At 36.5% G+C, this 21,235-nt stretch overlaps 3 protein-coding genes across 6 annotated transcripts in view; 2 read left to right on the top strand and 1 right to left on the bottom strand.

Moving 5' to 3' along the window:
• Window positions 1–11: 11 nt before the first annotated feature.
• On the top strand, window positions 12–18,401 carry LOC110063643 (H(+)/Cl(-) exchange transporter 6-like). 4 transcript variants are annotated; one of them, XM_089282147.1, is made up of 25 exons: window positions 12–65; window positions 230–400; window positions 2,656–2,718; window positions 2,894–2,959; window positions 3,557–3,622; window positions 4,111–4,177; window positions 4,756–4,862; window positions 5,624–5,680; window positions 6,262–6,331; window positions 6,605–6,672; window positions 6,918–6,976; window positions 7,359–7,405; window positions 7,541–7,626; window positions 8,417–8,530; window positions 8,975–9,141; window positions 9,841–9,931; window positions 10,635–10,755; window positions 11,488–11,638; window positions 11,992–12,151; window positions 13,160–13,266; window positions 13,777–14,234; window positions 14,787–14,941; window positions 15,491–15,598; window positions 16,079–16,204; window positions 16,660–18,401. In XM_089282147.1, exons 2-25 carry the CDS (start codon window positions 353–355, stop codon window positions 16,735–16,737), a joined length of 2,640 nt encoding a protein of 879 aa, XP_089138273.1. In that variant the 5' UTR covers window positions 12–65; window positions 230–352; the 3' UTR covers window positions 16,738–18,401. The 4 variants fall into 4 exon arrangements, with proteins under 4 accessions (XP_089138273.1, XP_089138272.1, XP_089138274.1 ...); XM_089282146.1 differs by having other exon boundaries at window positions 17–65; window positions 186–400; XM_089282148.1 differs by adding an exon at window positions 1,446–1,577 and having other exon boundaries at window positions 56–400.
• Window positions 18,402–18,957: 556 nt separating this feature from the next.
• On the bottom strand, window positions 18,958–20,715 carry LOC110063601 (uncharacterized). Its single transcript, XM_020770592.2, has 2 exons — window positions 20,395–20,715; window positions 18,958–19,846 (listed from the first exon to the last, which is right to left on the bottom strand). The coding sequence occupies exons 1-2, from the start codon at window positions 20,704–20,706 to the stop codon at window positions 19,580–19,582; spliced, it is 579 nt and encodes a 192-aa protein (XP_020626251.2). The 5' UTR covers window positions 20,707–20,715; the 3' UTR covers window positions 18,958–19,579.
• A 117-nt stretch (window positions 20,716–20,832) lies between these two features.
• The window catches only part of LOC110063708 (UPF0488 protein C8orf33 homolog), a 5,603-nt gene continuing 5,200 nt past the window's right edge, over window positions 20,833–21,235 (top strand). Inside the window, exons 1-2 of the mRNA XM_020770702.2 lie at window positions 20,833–20,963; window positions 21,042–21,110. Coding sequence (XP_020626361.2) covers window positions 20,862–20,963; window positions 21,042–21,110 — 171 coding nt within the window. The 5' untranslated portion in view covers window positions 20,833–20,861. The remainder of the gene's footprint in view (window positions 20,964–21,041; window positions 21,111–21,235) is intronic.

The raw sequence follows: 21,235 nt of genomic DNA, 5'->3' as shown, positions 1-21,235 counted from the left end.
GGTTTGTGAAAGTGGGCTGAGAATTGGGCCGAGAGGGCTGGATGGGGAGGAAGTTCTTTGAACAGGTACGAAACTTGCACAGTATTGTATTGTCTGAGACCTTCGTTGCACTTTTGATGGTTGTCAAGTTCAACAGTTTTATGCATAACGCTGGAAACCTTACGTCCTGGGCTTACGTGCGTTAGGTTTTGTAGGGTAAGTCTGACAACGTACTTACCCTCCGTCCCAGGCGATTGTCCGAAAGAGGCACAATTTGAGCTCATGAATGAACGAAGGAAAACCTTAAGTTAGCTGTTAGCTGTTCTCTCTGCCATTCAGCAAGCATTAAACAGTGAGTTACAGTGTAATCTGAATGGACGGACAACGAGTAGAACGATTCGCTGAAGGCTCTCAGGAACTGGTGAGTGAGATATCAAGCTTACATTCATCCCATAATCAATTTTATGGTTAATTGTAAGCTTACGTTTTTATTAAACTCTATGAAGCAAGGTGTTCGGGAAATACGTTGATTTCGATGTTAAAATTTAAGTAAGCTATAGTATTAAACCTAGTGTCCTAATCATAATTCAAAGCTGCAACAAATTAAGGAAATACCACTTTCACTATTACAATTAAAGACCTTATCTCCCATGTCCTCTCATGTTAATATACTGGGTTCAAGGATTTGGTCATTCTCGTCCCCATAGCCCTTTTCGCCTCTCTTAGCTGGCATGGTCTCGACACGAGAAATGAAGGGCTCTGGAGACAAAGGATTTTCAGTCCTAGATTCTAGGACTTTTGGTCTTCATGTGATACATGAATTGTATGCAGTTGTAATGTTTGTTATAGTATACACTGTATGGGATTGTCAATGGCAGCCGTTGAGGCAGGATTTGAGGAATTTGTCTCAGACGTTAAGTGGCATGAATTTGGAGAATGTTTTCATCAGTCTAATTGTTTTTCTGACAGGCTTTGGCATTCATTGAGTTTTCAGTTATTGCCCTTTGTTTTTAACTCCTGGTGTGGATCAACTAAATAGTTTATTTTGGTTGTTTCGCTTTTCAATGCCTTGATGTGAGGTCAGACCGTGAAGCTAAACGATTTGCAGTTCAGCTGTCTAATGGCCCTTCAAGAGCACGGCTGGTCACAGCTGTTTCATATTTTCATGGCAGCAATATCCACTCGAACATTTTGACTTCTGTTCCAAGATTTCTTTGTTTTCAAATGGCCAGTCGAAAAAATTTGAATTAATTCAAAAATCCCAGAGCCAATCCCAGAGATTCAATGTCCCCAGAGCCCTTCGTTTCTTGTACCAAGATCACGCCGGCTAAGAGAAGCAAAAAGGGCTATGGGGAGGAGCATGGGATTCGGTAAAAGAATTAACTTACAAATAAGCATCATTTGAGTAGGTAGCACACTCCTTGGTGATGTTGTGACTTACCAGTTTTGACTTCTCTTGTGCCCAGTACACTTCCACGGCAACAAGGCTGGTATCAAGAGTGAAGCTGAATAGATCCTTTGCATGATCTTGTCATGTGACCTTGTCAATCATAATAAATAGTTGTGGTATGAAATGGATGCAGAGCATGATGAAATTGGTAAGGCTGACAGTTCTATATATTTCAAGCCACTGACTAGATGCTTGTTAATGAGTGATTTTACAGTGCTGTCAATGTTTAAAAAATTAACAAGACTTGCATACTGAGAAAAACTGCTGGAAGGTACATGTAAGTTTTGCTATCCAAGATACAAGTCTAAATTTTCAAACTTTGAAACTGCTTTTAAATCTGGCACTTAAACATCAGTGGCTAGCCTCAAAATAGACTATTTGCATGGTGGCATCATTTGACTACAACTACCAGAATCCTTCACTTTTTCTGTTTCTTATGCTACAGTACTTAGGGCGATTGTTATTTAAACCCCAGTGGGGCTTCAAAATAAATAATAAAGAAAAAAACAAAAGGAATTCTGGTAGTTGTAGTCAAATGATGACAACGTGCAAATCTCCTACATTAAAAACCTTTAGTTACTAATTTCATCATGCTTATTCCATTTCTGGCGTGTATTTTTTTGCCACAGCCATTTTTTAAGATCAACAAATTCACATGACCCGGTCATGCAAAGGACCAATTTATGCTACTGTTGATTTTATTTTCATAAACGTTAGGCTGCCAAAGCAGACTTGGTATGGTAGAACAGAGTACTTAATATATATACATGTATTATGTTATAAAATAACTGATCTACTATGTGCATTCTCATTGGTCAATAGGTGTGTTTAGGTGAGAGTATGTAAACACAGTTGTGACGTTTTAGATTCGCGCGTATTTTTGAGAATTATTTTATAAAAGCAATAGAGCACTTTTTCTGTGCTTACATAGCCTCATCTAAACTCTTGGGGGGCTGGGAGAATTCTTGAAAGTTAATATCAATGATTAATCTGTAAATTCTCCCAACCCTCCTCATGTCTAGATGAGGTTATGTAAGCACGGATGAAGTGCTCTATTGCTTCAGGGGAGCACAGGCATGTGATTCTGTTTCACACAGAGACTATTTTCTGATTCACAACACTTTTGTCATTGGTCATATGGTTACATTTTTCTCCTTAATCAAGCTATCCATTTATTTCTCATCAGTTCGGCACTGACCACTTAACTAATACTTTTTGTCTGGCAGATGGAACTTCATGCCGAGGGATATTCTCATGCAAAATCTAAACTTCCAAGTAAAGACTATGAGGTACCAGCTAAACCTATTTTAATTTAAGGCACTTGCAATTCCTGAAGGTATGCAGTGCCCAACCTTTTCATTTTACTTATTTTTCTTAACGAATAAATTTACTTTAAATTCACTGTTAGTTCAAGGTTTTGTTTTTGTTTTTAGATTTGTGTCTTTTTTGCCCTTTCTTTAACAGAGCCTTGATTATGATGTTTGCTACAACAAACCTTTTTCACAGATGCTTGCATCCAGAGATAAAAAGGTACAGCCACCCTTTCCTACGCAGAGGCTCAAAGGAATTTATTTTTGGTGGGGAGAATCCACTGAATGATATGAGTGCAGGTCTGCACAGGGTTACGTGAAAGGTGATGGCAGAAGGTGTGGGCTGATCGATCCATTGGACTTTGCACCTGCACTCACTTCACACAACAGATTTATATAACGAATGCTTGAACATCTGTGCAGGAGAGAGGAACAGCCATGTAAAAAAGTTAAAAGTGTTTGTTTTGTTTGAGAAAATAACAAAAATTTGGTTTCATGTAGTGCTTGTGTTTCAGGCTAAGAATGAGACACCAGTGATTCATTTTAATGAGTGGCAAAATTCAGAGGTGTGCCTTCTATTGCGAGGGTGATTTTTGCTGGTGATGTGGATCACAGTCAGAATCATGCAAAAGTGCTAATTTGGCATGTGAGGAACAAATGTACTTTCAATTGATAAAATATGCTGGTGACTCCACAGAATTGCTCAGTATTTCACTCCTGTGATTGAAACTGAACATCGCAACACATTCATCCAATCAGAATTTGTGAATTTCACATCATGACATTTCAAAATGATGTTTCTTATTATATGTGATAGTCACTCTTGGGACAAGAAGTTGTGAGATGGATAGTAACAGGAGCCATTGGAATATTGACAGGCTTGGTAAGCTGTTCATTTAGTAGTGATCTCTTCATAATTTGTGACAATTACAGTATATTGCACATTGGAGGCAACCAGTCATTGGGTTTGAGTGCATATTTTTTGACAGTGTATAATGATATTGCTGTTTTCTAATGTGTGGCTAGACTAAGTGGCCAGACTAAGCTGCAAGGACGTGAGATAATAAAAATAACAGTACAGCAGTATTTATTTGTTGTCAGAATTCTTTGTGAAATTATTGTTTTCTTTTGATTGCGGTGACCTGTTCCTTGGCATATATGCACACTGACGTACCTAATGGCTTGCATGTTTATACAGATGCTCATTTGCTTTCTGGTTCGCCACTTACTAGAAACGTAATTCGTCCATAAGTGCACATTGAACATTATAAAAAGTAGTTGTGTATAATATTATTCAGCTGAGTTCTTATTTGCAAAAATAACACTTACTAATTTGAACCAAGCTTAATTGAATAATATGCTCATTTGCAGGTTGCTGTTTTTATTGATTACTTTGTGACACTTTTAACCAAGTGGAAATTCGATACCATCCACAAATGTATCTTTTACCAAGTCATAGAACGGGTCATATATTAACAAGTTGTTCAATGTCAAGCAGACAGACTATACGTGTAAGTAGTCTTCAGTACAGGTGTATTTCAGGTATACAAGTGCACATTTTTGTATTAGACCGCCATCTTGGATTTGTTAACTGTGATGAGTTGAGAAAAAAACGATAAAAAACTTTGGAGGGCTGGGGTGAGGGAAAATTTACAGAGGGAGTAGGTGTGAAAAAATGGACCCCACCCCCTTCTTCCCCTACCCTCTACTAGTTACCATCCAGATGGCGGCATTGAAGACCCACGGTTATTGAGTTTTCTGTTCCAAAATAATGCCTGCACTGCAGTGTACCACCAAATTCGCAGAAGTATTTCTTGACTGTAGTACAAGGTGCTATAGTTAACAAGTGAACTTTAATCACTCATTGTTTAGTTTCCTTTAGCTGTTAAAAATACAGTGGAACCCTGCCTTATGATCACCCTGTTATTACGTTATTACGGGCAATTTATTTATTATTCAATTCTGTTCTGTGCAGCCTATGTGTATCCTTAACTTACCCTTCACTGTGTACTGCAGCTCTTATAGCTTGTACACCTTCAGGTTGTCTAGCAGTGACTCTTCTTATTTTGATGGCAATTAATGGCCTGTTCTGTCTTATAGCTGGAATACTTTGTGCCATTGAGGTATGTACATGTACCTAACAATATATAGGGGAAACAGTTAATGACCTTTTTTTGTCCTATGCTCACAACATGTTGAAAATTTCATCTGTAAACATTATGACCATTGAAAATATTGTCTGCCACTTATTAATCTTGGTTTGGTGGTAATTTTCTCATTTGATTTATTGTTTTGAAAGAAATCACAATTATTACTAAATTTTTTTTTAATTGGAGCTCCTCTTTTCCTGGACAAACCAGTTTCCAATTTCTCATTTTAATCTCCATATATATTATTGTCAATCAAGCATATGTTGCTAATTGTTTTTTGATGTATATAGTATAGTATATTATTATAGCTTTTCCAGTAATTTGAAAATAACTGTCCAGATTAAAGAAATTCTTGAGTTGCTAATTACTGTACTGTACTCTACCTATGACCAATCTCCCAATTTTGCAGTTCCGATAATTTTTCTTGTCAAATTATGTCAATATTAAACAACACTTGGTCCTGTATTAGCTATATATTAATTCTGTTGCAATGAAAACAAAATCTATCGGACAGTATGCTCAGTATTCTCCATGTTTTTCATGCAATTAAGATATTTAGTTTATCACTTTCCTAGCTGGTGGGGAGAACAAGGAATGGATGCCAGAAGGCAAGCCATAAATTATAGATATGAACAATGCTACCTGGACAGCTTACCTCATGAATCAGAGAATTAAAAAAAGCCACTCTAGGGAAATCCACAGATTCAGACTTTTTTATTTCTGATTTGTTTTAGCCTGTGGCAGCTGGAAGTGGAATTCCTGAAATCAAGTGTTACCTGAATGGAGTGAAGGTTAGTTGTTATTCGATAATTACCTAGCTAGCACGTGAATGCAATCATGATGGTACTTTACAGTCCTATCAGGACTGTCATTACTCAGTTGATCATGACCAGAATCTCGACTATAATTTTGAGTTGCTAATCGGCTCTGGTGCAGCAATAATGTTTCTTGACATAGATGTATATTTTAACTTCTCATTTGCCAGCTTCTTATGACAGTCCCAGAGAATTTGAGCATAAGAATGCAGCAAATACTAGGGCTTTCATTAAGGGCCAGTCACCAGGCAAATTGACCAGCTGTGAGGATGATTTTGCCTGTCTGGTCTCAGACAATCGAGAGGAAAGTTTTTCTTATAAAGAAGTTCAGTTTAAAAAGTTTTGCCCTGAATGAAATCCTTGAATTACAAGTACATCCAGGAAAAATGCTCGTTAAACATAATGTGCATAATAAATTAATGTTTACCCTTTCTCAGAATGGACCAATTTGAAATTCTGTACTGTTGTATTTCTGCTCAGTGTCATTCTGGCATACTGTATACTTCTGAGACCAAGTGAGGTTCTTAATACCAGTACACAAAATGTTTGGATTGCAGGTTCCTCATGTGGTGCGACTTAAAACCCTAATATGTAAAGCAGTTGGTGTGTTGTTTAGTGTTGCTGGAGGTAAGGAGACCAAAAACATTACTTTTGTCATTAACAGATAGGTGGCTTTCTACTGAGGACATATTCCTAATACTGCACACTTCTGTGTATAATTATAATTAGATGAAAGGATGAGGACAAAAGTGTTACATGTATGCAAACCTGCTAATCCTGAAGCGATGGCTCAGACCCTCTGTGTTTTATTTCGGAAATTAGAAATTAAAATGAATTCATACCATATTTTCACCACATCTTCCTGACTGTTATGTTACTGCTATGTTTTGCATCATTCAGGTTTATTTGTCGGGAAAGAAGGACCAATGATCCACAGTGGTGCAATTATAGGTGCTGGAGTACCCCAGGTAGTAAAGTAACTTTAAAAATTTAATTATTTCTAAATTAGTAGGATCTTACAACCATGTGTCTGGTAGATAAATACTGATTGTAACTTATATGTGCGTAATACACAGTTTGTTGTTCTTTTTGTCAATGTTTCATTTATCTATAATTACTTTAAATTATTATTAAATAATCACACAAAATACACTTAAGATGAAATCCACTTTCAATCGCACGATAAAGCATTTCCTTTTTTCTTCCTTAACAGTTTCAAAGTATTGCATTTAGAAAAATCAACTTTGATTTTCCGTACTTCCGAACAGACAGGTAATTCTATTCATTGTTGGTATATTAAAGGAAGTTTTCAAATTAGAGTTGACCTGAGAGCTGAGGGGATTGTGTCCATCAAACGTGTTTCAGCTGTTCCAGCCTCACTAAATAGTCTCCTCAGGTTAATATGCTTAAATCTGTTGGTTAAACTATATTGACGAAAACATTTTAATTAATATATTGTGTATAAAAAGAGCACATGATTTGAGGTTATGGTGAGGTTAAATAGTGCTATAATTTTGTTATTACATGTACATGTATATACGGTGTATACAGCTGACATTCCACATAACAAGAATCTTGATTTTAAATGTGTAAGTTTTGAAATAACAGCAGAATGGATCTCAATTTAATTTTTTTTTCTTTCAAATCACATCAGAGAGAAAAGAGATTTTGTGTCGGGAGGTGCAGCTGCTGGAGTAGCAGGTACTGTTATTAGCCATTATAGTAATAATTTATCTTACTAGAAATCTATGTTGTTAGATTATGAATTAAAATAGTGATGACAAAGATTCTATTATTTCAAATGTAATACATTAAATATTCATTTTTTAATTCCAGCGGCTTTTGGGGCTCCCATAGGAGGGGTGTTATTTAGCTTGGAGGAAGGAAGCTCATTTTGGAACCAAGCACTCACATGGAGAAGTGTAAGATTACTTTTATTTCCAGTAGAACATATTGTAACAATGTTCGGAAATCAATCCTCCATGATTTGTCACTAAAACTTAAAGCAAAGTAAACAGGCCTATAAGTACACAATCTACATTTTGACTTTGATTTTTATGCTTGTATCATAGTTTTGTACTGACTTTGTAATGAGCAAGCTGACTAATGACACAGGCCCACATTGGAGCTTATAAATTACGGTTTAGCAGAAAGTTTATAGAAATGAATATGTTCATTTGTTAGTCTCCCTTTGGATAGGATGCTAGTTCATCACAGGTTGTCTCCTAGCATTTTTTTTAGTTTTCTTTTCTTTTATCCAACTGGGGAAAAACACTGTGAGAGGTAATATATCAGACATGAAAGACTGTGTTTGACCACATTCAAAACAACGAGAGGAGAGTTGAAAATGCGATGCACAGGGGAGTATTTTTGATGAACTTTGAGGAGTTTGATTTGGTAAAACACTGTCTTGAGTGTTTGATTCATCATCTCAATTGAAACTAAAAGTAAGTAGAAAATGGAGAAATGAACTCACAAAAATCTATGCTAATTAAGATCAGATATCCAAACACTGTCACCGTCATGATTTCGTTTGTCTATTTAAACTTGATGAATTATTAATGAGTTTGAGAATAAAGTATCTTTAGGTATTAGTTCTGGAACCTGGTCTGCCAGATCAAGAGTCCAACACACTTTGTCTCCTACGAACTGGGATTTTAAACATTACAAATTATGCGTAAAATAATGTTTCTTTCTTGATCTCTTTTTCAGTTTTTCTGTTCCATGGCTTCCACATTCACATTGAACTTTTGTTTGACTGGTATTTTTGGTTATGGCTGGGGTTTATTCAATCAGCCTGGCTTGCTCAACTTTGGAGACTTCAGGGTGCATTACCTAATTTTTTTTGACAATTTATGTATAATACTTTAAATTTTGATGTGGTGTATATTTCAAATGATTCCTATTGAGAGAAATGCTGTCATAATGTTCAGAGCAGAAAACAAAAACATGAAGGACTAATTTTCTCTACACATTTTAACCATGATACTGAAGGCGAGGAGACAATAGCAACTGTTTAATGTCTCAATGCAAATGTTTAATCATCTGTGAGCCCCGCATTTCTAAAAGTAAAACAAGCATAAATCACTTTCAGGTATTGATTTTTAAGACACAGGTTTTTGGTCCAGGAACCAACCATTGAATGCAGGACAACCTTCCATGTTCAAAGTAGATGCAAACAAATGGAGTTAAGCTGTAACTATAGTTGAAAATAAGCTGTACTGTGAGTTACTCATCAACTCTGACTGGTAGTTATGTTTTGATTCAAAGTGTAAGGAAGGAACAGAGAAGTGTGATCTGTGGAACCTACAGGATGTTCTGATCTTCATTGCTATGGGCTTTGTTGGTGGTCTTCTTGGAGCCTGGTTCAATGCTTTGAACAAACATGTCACAGTCCATCGCATCTTGCATGTCTATTCACGAGCTAAGCATGTTAGGTAATTTAATAACTTCAATAGTAAGTTAGAGTAGTTTTCAACTGAGTGTTTCAAAGTTATCACTCTGGCCAATCACAAAGGGCACAGACAATCTGGTGTACTGATGGACCAATCAAAACTAAGAGGACATACATGTATCTGACGCAAAGCTTGAGAGTTCGAGTGAGTCACCACTGGTCTTGGTATAATTGTTTCTGATTGGATGAGAAAGTGGCACCTGTGTTTTACACCAAACATTAAGTGTACTATTGTAAAAATGCAAGTGAAAACTACTCTTGACTTTAGTTATACTACGACATAACTAAAAGTTTCTTTTTCCACAGTAAAGACATCGTGGGCATAACACATGACTTGATTCCACTAAAATTAATAATGATTAACTGATATAATGATCTAGGCGTGCTGGCCCATCTTTATTTACTTCAAGAATTCTTGTAACAAACATCAAGAAATTTTGGTAAGATTGATTAATATAAAGTCATAGAATGTCATGTTCCAAATTTTTAAAATATTTTACCTTCAGCTGGTTATATATTGGTTTTTCAAGTCATCAAATCAAACAAACTGTATTCTATGAGGATATATGTAAAATTACAAGTTGTGGATCATTTATTTTCTTGGATGGTTATTTAAAATAGCAGCTCCATAAAGCTGTAGTTGTACTATCCAGTTTTTATTGTCTGTTTTTGCATATTATAGGATTCTTGAAGCTGTTCTGGTTGGTTTTCTCACCACTTCAGTAGCATTCTTTGGTCCAATATACCTTGCACGCTGCAAGACACTTCCTCCTGTAAGTCTAACATCATCTTGATGCTGTATAGAGTGTGACATGAAAGTGGAAAACTCTGAAATTCACCTAGCATTCATGTACTACTTTTGTAAAGTTTGTAAAATCAATACAAAACCAAGAATGGACGGTACGGATAATGGCACTTGTTTTAACTTTATGGAGAAATGATTTTATATGTACATGTACTCTTGACTAGTAATAGACTGTTATAAGTATTTCCTCACATCATTTATAAATACCAGTATGGAGAGATTGTATTCTAAAACCAATTTTATAATTTTTTCTATAAATACAGCCTCATTGTACTAGTTGAATCTGTTTTGCAAAAATGGTAGTATACTAAACAATGTGCTCTAACTTGGTATTAAGACATTATAGTGGAAATCTGTGAGATTCAACTTGCAGTCTTGTTCTCCATACCCTCCTGCTCTAATCTTAGCAAATATTGAAAAAAAAAATCTTTGTGCAATCGGAGATTAAGAGGGGTTATGAAGAATGGAACTGATTACACTAGAGAGATTATTTATATATATAATTATACTCTTGACCAGTAATGGATTGTCACAAAGATTTCCTTTGAAAATTTAACTCTTAGTGAGACACTGTACTTTATAACTACAGTAGTTATTGTTCTTTAGATACAGCCTCATTGTACAAGTTGAGTGTAGTTTACACATTTACAGAACAGTTTTCCTTTCTACAGGGCAGCACTAAGGGGAATGACACCAAGCCTTACTTTTGTCAAGATGGACAGTTCAATGACATGGCCACATTGTTCTTTACCTCTCAGGAGTCAGCAATCAGGCAACTTTTCCATCTTGATGGTAAATGTCTGTGTTGTGATAGCTTGTAACTAGCTTAGATGATACTAGACAGCGGCCTTAATTACTTCCTGCAACAGAACTTTCCTCTAACTTACAATGCAAACTGCTAAAAAATAATTCTTTAAAGAGTAGGTCTTGGTCTGTTATTTAGCTCATCATTTTCTGTGGTTCCTGTAAGTACACAAAATTAATTCTCCACTCCTAGGTTGACCATCTTGGCTAGTATTAATGTTATTTAATATATAACTGCAAAAAATTACTTCAGACTGTCATTGCAATTGCTCAGACCAGGCCAATATACTGTTAAGTTTTATTTTGCACTGCAGTGAAATTAATGCTCACACTTTTGTTATTTTCCCAGTCATATAATAAATGAGTAATCAGATGGAAGCAAATTCTTTCAAATTGCACTTGTCTAAAGGCTCGTGCAATTGTGAGGGAATTTTCAAATATCACTTGTAGTGTTAAGCCTTAATTGTACTCGTATTCATACGATTACCTATACTAACTAAAGGTGGTTATGTTCAGAAGTGAGAATGTAAGTTGGCATAGCACTACATTGCATCATTGTCTGAAATATCCAAGACACTGTAGGACCAGTCACTGACGATTTTAACATCAAGCTGTTGGATAATGTGTAAATTGTCATTTTGACAATAATGCATTTTGACAATAATGCATTGCATGACATACATGTATCCTTCAGTTAGTATCTGTCTGATTACTCATCAGGTGCCTTTAGTCTGACATCCCTGGGGATCTTTTTCATCTGTTTCTACTTCCTGGCCTGCTGGACATATGGTGCCAGTGTTCCTAGTGGTCTGTTTGTTCCTTGCTTGTTGTGTGGTGCAGCTTATGGCCGCTTTATTGGAGAACTTTGCAGGTAATGGCAAAATACTTTCACTGAGCTTTCCAAGTAAACCACTACCTGCCAGGACAAGTTGCGCTTAGATACATGTTTATGTAGTCTAGAGGTACCTTTGCATAGCAAGAGTGCTTTTCTTAAATAACAGTTATCTTTATCTTTATCTTTATTAAAGGTAATTAAGTTGATTGGGCATATACATGACAACAACTGTTAAACCAAAAGAAAAAAAATCTAAACCTATTTAATGAATTTACGAAGTCTGTTAAACACGGGTGGCAATGTAACAACTGTAGCTATCTCTCCTGGAAGGATGATTAATGCATTTTAACACCATGAGCCAGGTCATAATAATGTGATGTGTTTTTCAGGCTGTTGGGATACCAGCACACATATCATGGAACATTTGCACTGATAGGAGCAGCATCATTCTTGGGGGGAGTTGTGCGCATGACAATCAGCTTGACTGTCATCCTAATAGAATCAACCAATGAAATCAGTTATGGCCTGCCAATCATGATAACACTCATGGTATGTATAATCCTGCTTTTTTTATGTACGGTGTACCTACTTTAATTTACAGGTTCTGTAAGTAGCTTACTATGAAACTATATCTGTGCAGTAATGAGTTGACTCTTGTCATTATTTAACTTCCAACCCCCATGCATTTTCTTTGATTATTGTCTGGACTTATCATTATTTCATCTTATTGTGTGGCTGGCTCTTTGAGCGGCAACAATCAAATCCTGCACTGTGATTGGCTACCTGAGCGGGCAGGATAGAGTTATCTTGCCCGCTCAGGACTACCCGCCGTGTCCCACAAGAAAAATTTCCCCGAAAGCCATATAATAAATCCTTTATTAACAAGCTTGTGTGGTCAAGATGGCTGGATATTGGCCTCATTCTTTTTTGCGAGTTTATGGACCTGAACTCCGTCTCGGTCCATAAACTCGCAAAAAAAGAACTTGGCCAATATCCAGCCATCTTGACCTCACACTTGGTCAATAACCCATATATAACCACGGGAGTTGACAAGTTTTCAGTCATCTAGCAGAGAGGATGTCAACCGTCACTTGGTGCTGACTCATTTGCCCCCCTTCCCCACCTCCCCCTGCTGAAGATAGGTGATAAAATCTGAAGCAAACTTTTGTCCAACTTGCATCTGTTGACCAATATTTTGTGATCTGGCCTCATTCACCCCTGGTTTTACTTTGCTTCAAAGTAGATCAAGCCTCTGCAAGCAGACCAATGTGCTCCTTTACAATGAGAAGAATTCTGCATTGAATCTCATCTTGTACAGACACCTGTTGGACTGTAATTAAAGACAAAACAAAAGCTGAGAAGCTATGTTGTCCCTAGATAGGGGACCAATTGTTCTTGTTTTTAAATAAGTGGCAATTAGTAAAGTTCTCTATAGGGCTATCTTTGCATAAATTATTTAAATATATCCATTGTGAAAAGGAATTCCGTAAACGTACATGTACATGTATGAGTTAAAATAACTGTGTCTGATGTAAGTTGATACACTTTTCCCCGCAGGTTGCAAAGTGGTCTGGAGATTTGTTTAATGAAGGGCTTTATGACATTCACATCAAATTAAGGAGCGTTCCTCTTCTTGAATGGACAGCACCTCAGGAAATGTACAGGTATTGCAAGGGTTGTAGCATGCTCTGAAACGAGCTATCAGCCCGTGTTCCTTGAAACCGGAAAGTCTGAAGCATCTTAAAACCGAAGGAGCTAAAACCCAAGATCATCAGTCAGCAATGCATCATGTACTATTTTCCATGTGGTACATGCAATACAGACTATGTTGGATCCACTAACCAACATCAACACCAATGTATGACAGAGCATAGCTCTTTAAATCCCTCAGTTGGAAAACACATGCTCAAGAAGCACAGAATGTCAAAACTGAATTTAATCAACAACTTTTTGGTGCTCAAAAAGTGCTGAAACTAATTTGAGTGTTTCATTGACAAAAATTAAACTGATAATGTTTTTAATTGATGGTTTTCACTTATTTTTACTCCTGTGTCGCCTCAATATTTTTACTTTTGCCTTGAAAATGATGTTTGAAACATCAGAACGTCTGACAACTCTAATTTTGAATAAGGTATGTTTGATTATTGTAAATTAATTTCCTTTACTGCACACAGGTTAAAAGCTTCTGACATCATGGAGTCATGCCTGTCCTATATTTATCCTCACACAAGAGTCCACTCAATTGTTGGAATTCTCAAAACAACAGCACACAATGCATTCCCAGTAGTGACTATCGACAAAACCACTCAACAAGACACCTCTGGAAATAACTTTGTGCACAATGTCGATTCATCTAACGAGCAATTTGCTCGTACAACTACATTTTCCAGTTTAACAAGTGAACAGAAGCTGCGACGGACTGTAACAAGTGGAGTGGAGAATAGTTTACTGCATAGATTAAGATCTGGTTCAGAACACCATCCAGAAAGTCACCGCATGAATATAAAAAGAAAAAGACTGCTAAATGAAGGTGATCAGGATTCTCTCTTAGTCTCATCCTCAGCTCCAGTGGTCTCAAATTTGGTTACTAATTACTTGGATAATGAAGGACTAACAGCTGATGACGATGATGGTAAGTGTGCAATGCAGGACAGAATTTCAAAAAATTATAGCAGTTATGAAGCAGCACATACTTATTTTATATGTAAAGTATAAATTATTACTGGTATTTACTTTTCAGTATACAGTTCACTCAGGCACCCTCTATCACCACCCCATGTCCTCCCAGGGGTTTGGCGCACAAAGGAGTCTGAAAAATGTATTTCATGGGAACAAGGAACTTTCGCAAAAAATTTTAGGGAACAATGCAAGTTCTGGGTGGCAAACAAACGAGGTGCTCCAACCTTGAAAGAGCTTGTGAAAATAGTGTGAATAATCCAAAATATGAATAGAGGGGACCACAGTATTCTATACTGCGGTGAAAGGTTGATGAATTGATTGTTCATGTAATGACTAGTCTGTAATTATTTGCTTTTATCTTTACCAACCATGATAACTGGTCTCGCTGGGATCTTAAAATGGTTTGTCTGATTGTGGATGTTCAGTTTCTTTTATTTATTAATTAAAAGTTGTTTTTTATAGAAGAAAACTCTGGTAAGGTTTGATTGTGCATTTTTTTTAACAGATGTCTATCCCAGTGCATCAGGTTCTAGTGTTGTCCCTGCTGTAAGACACAGAGATGAAGAGGAGTCTCAGGCTCTGACATTCCATGGGATCATCCTAAGGTCACAGCTAGTAACTCTGCTAAAGAGAGAAATCTTCTACTCAGAGAATTCCCAGGTAAATCCAGTGACAAGACAGTATAGATGTCATATGGATTATAACTTCATGTCCTGTCCACAAGTTTCTGTATGATTTGGTATGGGCTGAAATGGTTAGAGGTAAAGTTGCAGATTCAACTGTATGCCAGAGAAGTGCAGTGAGCTTTTTTTCTTAGTGTAATCCTGCATTAAGGGTTGGAGACGGAAGGGCCTACGTGTCAGGTCATTGGTATCCAGACAGAGTGGTGCAGGTTAAAGCCCTGGCCAGTGTCTTGATGTGGTGTTCTTGGGCAAGATGCTTTACTCTTGTGGTGCTTCCCCACCCAGGAGCCAATTGACAATGAGGGCAACTTGACAGAGTGCTGCGGAGTTGCCTGCCATGGAGTGGCATCCAGTCCAGCAGGGCTAGGATGACTCCTGTTTGAGTGTTTCGTGCTGCAGAACCTGGAGTTGAACAGTTGCAGTTGTGGGCCACAAGGCTCATGATGACTTACCCTTTCTCATTAACATCCTTAGCTACGAAACAACTTGTTATTTTTCAATGTAAAACATTATTGTACCATTTCAGAGAACTACTCGACCAGAGCTCAATTTTGAAAGTATGACAGAAGAGTACCCAAGATTTCCTGACATCCATGATTTACACATTGAATTTGAAGACCAGCAAAAAATTATGGTATGTAGAGTTTGAATGATTTCTTTTTAAGATATTTTAAGGGGGAGAGGACCTAAATAGGGAGGGATCTGAGCTACATATTTCAAAGTGTTGTCCTTGTTTAGCAGACCGTAACAAGAACTTTCGCGTTGTTGTCCTTCAGGGGATATAATACTGAAAGACTCTGAAAGCCTTGCTCCCGCTGATATTTCATGGTTATTTTAGATGTAAAACCACTTTTGTGAAAGGTGAAACTATGCATATTGACACAGGTCAGGGTCAATTTCTCTGAAGAAGTCTTCAATGTCCAATCTTTCTGCCATTTCGTACGCTGAACTTTAATTAGCACGAAAGTTTGCACCATGGTCTGCTAAACTTCAAATGTTTGATGACCAATAATCCTTCATTTGACACCCAATTAGAGCATGTTTGAGCATCACATGTTCATGCTTAATTAGATGCAAGCTGCAGTAATGATTGGGTAACTTCATTTTCTTTTAGGATGTTACACCTTATATGAATCCCTGCCCATATATGGTGTTTCCTTGGACTCCTGTGCCACTAGTGTTCAACCTGTTTAGAACAATGGGCCTGCGACATTTGATAGTGGTTAATAGCAAGGGGCAGGTAAGGTCACTGTTATTTTTATAGCCCTCCATTTCCAGTCAGCAATCTAAAATTCAGGACATTATATAACTTCTCTTTAGCATGTAATTGTAAAAATCATCAGACGAGTTCATATTTCTAATGAAGTTATTGACAATCTTCTTTTATTTTTACTACATCACTAACAGTTAAGAATAATGCTGTACCATATTTCTGCTTAGTTAGTTTCACTTTTACTGTAAATGCGATTCTTGTTTATAATAGAATATTGACAATTGGGAAGCACATGCTCATGGAGTCAATTTGGCTACGTGGGCAGATAATTTATCAAACTGTATTATTTGCTTATGAGAGAATAATTTATTTAATGTTTTTTGATCCTTTTCCAGTGTATTAAGTACTAAATTACTAGCGAGTAAGAACAATGTTGTACAATTATATTTATTTTTACTTAGTTTGTATTGTGTTTCTTTCAGCTTGTGGGAATGATTACAAGATACAATTTAACACATGAATACATGGAACACTGTCTAGAGAACCTTGCTAATAACTAGACAACAAAATGCACACAATTTGTAGTAGTTTCAAATAAATTTAGCATAAAAATTTAATATCAATACATAGTTATAGAGAGTTTAAATTTATTTTAATTTACTCAGCTTTTAATCCCATAATTTTAGTGATTTGTTCCTGGCAGTCTGACCGTTAGACTAACAGGTATTAAAATATTTATCTTAGGAAATCAATAGTCATGCAATTTTCCTCTGGGAAATTATTTTTAAAATTATTGAAAAAAAGATAAGCAGGGAAGAATTGCTGTTGTTATAAGAGCTTAATGGGTTCAAAAACCAATATCACATGAAATCTTCATACATGTACATCTCGATCATCATTTTTGTGGCTCACCCTCTGAAAAAAAAAGTCTGAAACCTCACAGCAGTCCACTCGTAAAAATTGTCATTTTACTTTCGGTATGTACGGCTAGCTCTCTAAATACATTGGCATTAAACATTCCTTGAAATCTATTAATGAAGATGTTTGTTGGGTTTTTCCAACGACCATCCGCATGCATGAATGACCCCAAAATCAAGCAAATCTACATGCGAGTGAACAAATTATTTCTGCGTGTATTTTTCTTGGGGCTATAGACTGAACAACACTTAAACCTGTAAAACTTATAACTTATTACCTTACAAAATTATAAGGTTTATAAGAAGTTTAAGTCTTCTTCAGTCCATAGCCCCAAGACAAACATGTACAAACTGAAATAATTTAGTTTGCATGTAGATTTGCCTGATCTCAGGGTCATTCATGCATGCGAATGGCCATTGAGAAACGCGATCCGCCCGTCTTCATTTCAAGGGGTCATTCATGCATGCGAATGGCCATTGAGAAACCCGATCTGCCCGTCTTCATTTCAAGGAATATTAATGCCACTGTATTTAGTGAGCTAGCCGAGCACACTGAAAGTAAAATGATAATTTTTATGAGTGGACCGCTGCAAGGTTTAAGACTTTTTTGTAAATTTTGCATACAGTCGGTAAGGAGGCGGAGATGATTGACATCCACCAAAACTTAGGTTTTGTCTAGACGCTTTTGCGCTGATGGTTGCATGTGATTTATAACCGCTGTAAAAGCCAAACCAATGTTTATAACAAAACAGATTGATTGTGCTTGCAGGGCCGTAGCCAGAAAAAAATTTTGACTGAGGCAGTTTCCATGGTTAAATTCTCTTCCTTGGTATTTAGGGTGTTTTTATATGCTCACCTGACTATGAACAACAAAAAACAAAAATTACTGTTACTAGCTGCAGCCCTGGCTTGGCAATATTCCCTTTCTTTTTTCTTTGTTTTGCCTGTATGATAAAAAGGTTAGGGAGTCTGCTTGTATTCTACATGTCAATGATAGCTAGAAAATCATTTTGTGAGGAAATGATGATTTAAAGAAACATATTTTCACAGGAGATACTGTAATGTTTCCTAATAAAAAGCGAAAATAATATCTTTGCATAATAATTATTTTGCAAACAGTTCATCTGTCCCTAAGTTTCATAAACTAAAGAAAAATGTCAAGATTTATAATATCATTTTATCCACAAAATGTATTTTATTAAATGTAAATAAAATTGATGACCTCAATTAGAAATTAACTGTATGTTACTGCCGTTTAAAAGATTGTTTGTCTCAAAATTTGTAAAATAAAATGGTTTTTCATTGTTTGATGTTGTCTTTAATTTTGCTTCAATATGTTAAGTTGTGTTATTAACTAACATATTTACCTCCCACGGGTGATAATAAAAGCTAGTTGCATTCTAATTAACAATTAGATTATGAGCTGGAGATTTCTATGAGGTGATAGTTGATGAGGCTGAAGGCCGAATCAACTATCGCCTCATAGAAATCGTGAGTGAATAATCTAATTGTTTTAGTAGAATTCTTCAAATAATGATTCCAATTATATCTTAGTATTAAACTTCACACTTTAGAGAATTTGTGTGGTCAAATTGTTAATTTCGCATTGTGTAAATGTATGCACACTTATTAGTTTCTTTCAAAAATTTTCGAGCTTTTTTAATTCAATAAACTGTTTGTTTCTTCATTTGTTTCTAAATGTTCTTTCAAAACTCCAGAGAAATGAGGAGATGTTGCAACCTTGTCTTTCTCATGTTCTTGTTTTAATCTATGATGCAAATAAAGAGGGGTGGGGAAACATTTTGGGATGTGCTCAATGCCACGATTATTGTGCAAATGAATTCTACAGTAATACACCATGACTTGAACAGCTGAATGTAGTTACTTTATTTTCAACTGTCACTCTGACACTTTTTTCACATGGTACTATGCTACAACAATCTATCTACAATTATTGTTTCTGTAGTTTGCTGGCAAATAAATGATGCTTTCCAAAGTACAACAATATAGCATGCAGGGTGGTATATTTCTGCATAGCTGAACAGAACTCAGTTACTGGAGGAAAAAAATAACATCCTGGATGAAATAAATTCATATATTATTTAATGGAAAATTTTACTCTTACTTTGATTCAACCAACTTGAACTCATTTAATATACCTAACTGCAGTCTAGTTCTAAAAACACAATTAGTTGAGAAATATGTCAACATTAATTATTTTGCATTTTTCAGTTCAAAATTCTAAATTTCTATCAGTCTTACTGTTAATAACTCAAGTCACACTATCTGATATTGAAAATTTAACATCGTTTCACCAGTACCTATCATCTGAGAATCTTTGGATCTCAAACATTTGTGCTTTTCAGTTATCACAAATGCTTAACTTGAGAATTTTTTTTTGTCCCTAATTTGTGTCAATTTGCATTTTTCCTCTGCCATTCATTTGAGCAGGGCAGGGGAGTGGTGGGGGCGGGGAGGGTAGATCTTATTTATAGCATACATAGTTCTTCACAGGACCAGGGAGGGGAAGACGTTGCACATTTTGGTCAATATCTCTTGATTGTAACATGTCGGCAGAGGACCCAGCAACTCCAATGGCTCCCTTGATTGTGTGCCTGATATTGCTGCGGCAAATCTCTTGCAGGGTGCGGAGTACTTTAATATCGCACCGGTCACATGTTCCACTCTTGACAATGTTCTCGTTTTCTTGACTTTGGCACTTGGAGCAGAAATGCTTCAGACAGGATTTGCACTTCAAGACAAAGAGAAGCGGAGTCAATATGCAAAATGTATTCTTGTAAGAAGAAATACAAAGTCCCTTTTCGATCCCATCACCACACCGTTTGTTTACAACCGTACTGCGACTTCTCTTCACTAAATGACACTTGTTGTCTGTCTGTTATCTTCAAAAAAACTAGAACATATCTCTTACAGTGTAAGATAAAAAAATATTCCCTCAAGGACGTAGACTTGCAAAACAAAGACGTAAAAAGCTTAATTTTAAATTTTGGCAATCTCCACAAAGGAACGTTTCATTCAAAGCGAAAAAAATCAGTATCGACGTATTAATTATTAAATCCTAAAACGTGGTTCGCTTTGTCTTAGCTATTCTGTTGATTCGAGATCAAGTTCATCCTCGGCGCGAAACCTTTGTTTTTTTTCTGTGGTTTTGACGCAGAAAGCCGGTAAATAATTATTTCACAACGATGTACACAAACTAAAATTTATGTACAATATATATTTTTCCTTTGTACGCTGATATGCCACGTTACCATAAAATAAGGCTGATTATATACGTACCTGTGTCACAGATATTTGGGAACATACATCACAGAATTGTTTCTTACATCCATCGCAAGGTGGGTAAACGAGCCTCGCGTGAGACGAGCAAACAGAAACTGCGCGGGCTTCATGGTCGCCACATCTTCGACAACGAAATCCACAGTTTTGGCAGAAAAATTTCCCACAAAAGCCATACTGACATTGCAACAGCGACCACTCTGGAACTATACGTCCACAGTCTTCACATTCGCCGTGAAACTCGTGGTAAAAATCAACCGCGTCACTGAAAAAATAACGAGCCGGCAATTCAACGTCCATTACGGAAGCCATTGAAGTGTCTGTTTGTAAACAAACCGTTGGATTTCCGGTAACGCGCGCATTTGCCGTACCGTGACATTTGATTGGCTACATCTTCGCCTTTTCATTGGTTGAAATATTTCAATGTTCTTTGATTTGATTGGATGAGCTAGGTAGGAAGATCCAACATGGCGGATGGAGAAGCGGAGAAAGAACTTACTGCAAAACAGCGGAAAAACCGAAAGAAGAAGGAAGCTGCAAAGCGTAAAAAGCAGGAACAGAAACTTCAGGTATCGTCTCTGGAATAAACTTCAAAATATGTTCAAAACATGTTAAATAAATGGTGTGTTTTCTCGCATATTTTTCAGGAGTCAGTCAATGTTTCAACAGAAAATACACCTGAAAATGTCGGAGATAAAACACAAGAAGCTAGTCAGGTGAAAAGATTAATCTCAGTACTAATTTTCTTTGTCAAAGCACCTCTCACCCCTGACATATGATCCTGTGTTATCTTCTTTTTGACCGTGTCAAAGCACCTCCCACACCTGACATATTATCCTGT

The sequence above is a fragment of the Orbicella faveolata genome, unplaced genomic scaffold, assembly GCF_042242905.1.
Source record: "Orbicella faveolata isolate gen_17 unplaced genomic scaffold, um_ofav_v1 contig_12, whole genome shotgun sequence".
In the NCBI taxonomy this organism is placed as follows: Eukaryota; Metazoa; Cnidaria; class Anthozoa; order Scleractinia; family Merulinidae; genus Orbicella; species Orbicella faveolata.
Note: the sequence above shows the minus strand (reverse complement) of the source record. Positions and strands in the feature narration are given on the sequence as shown.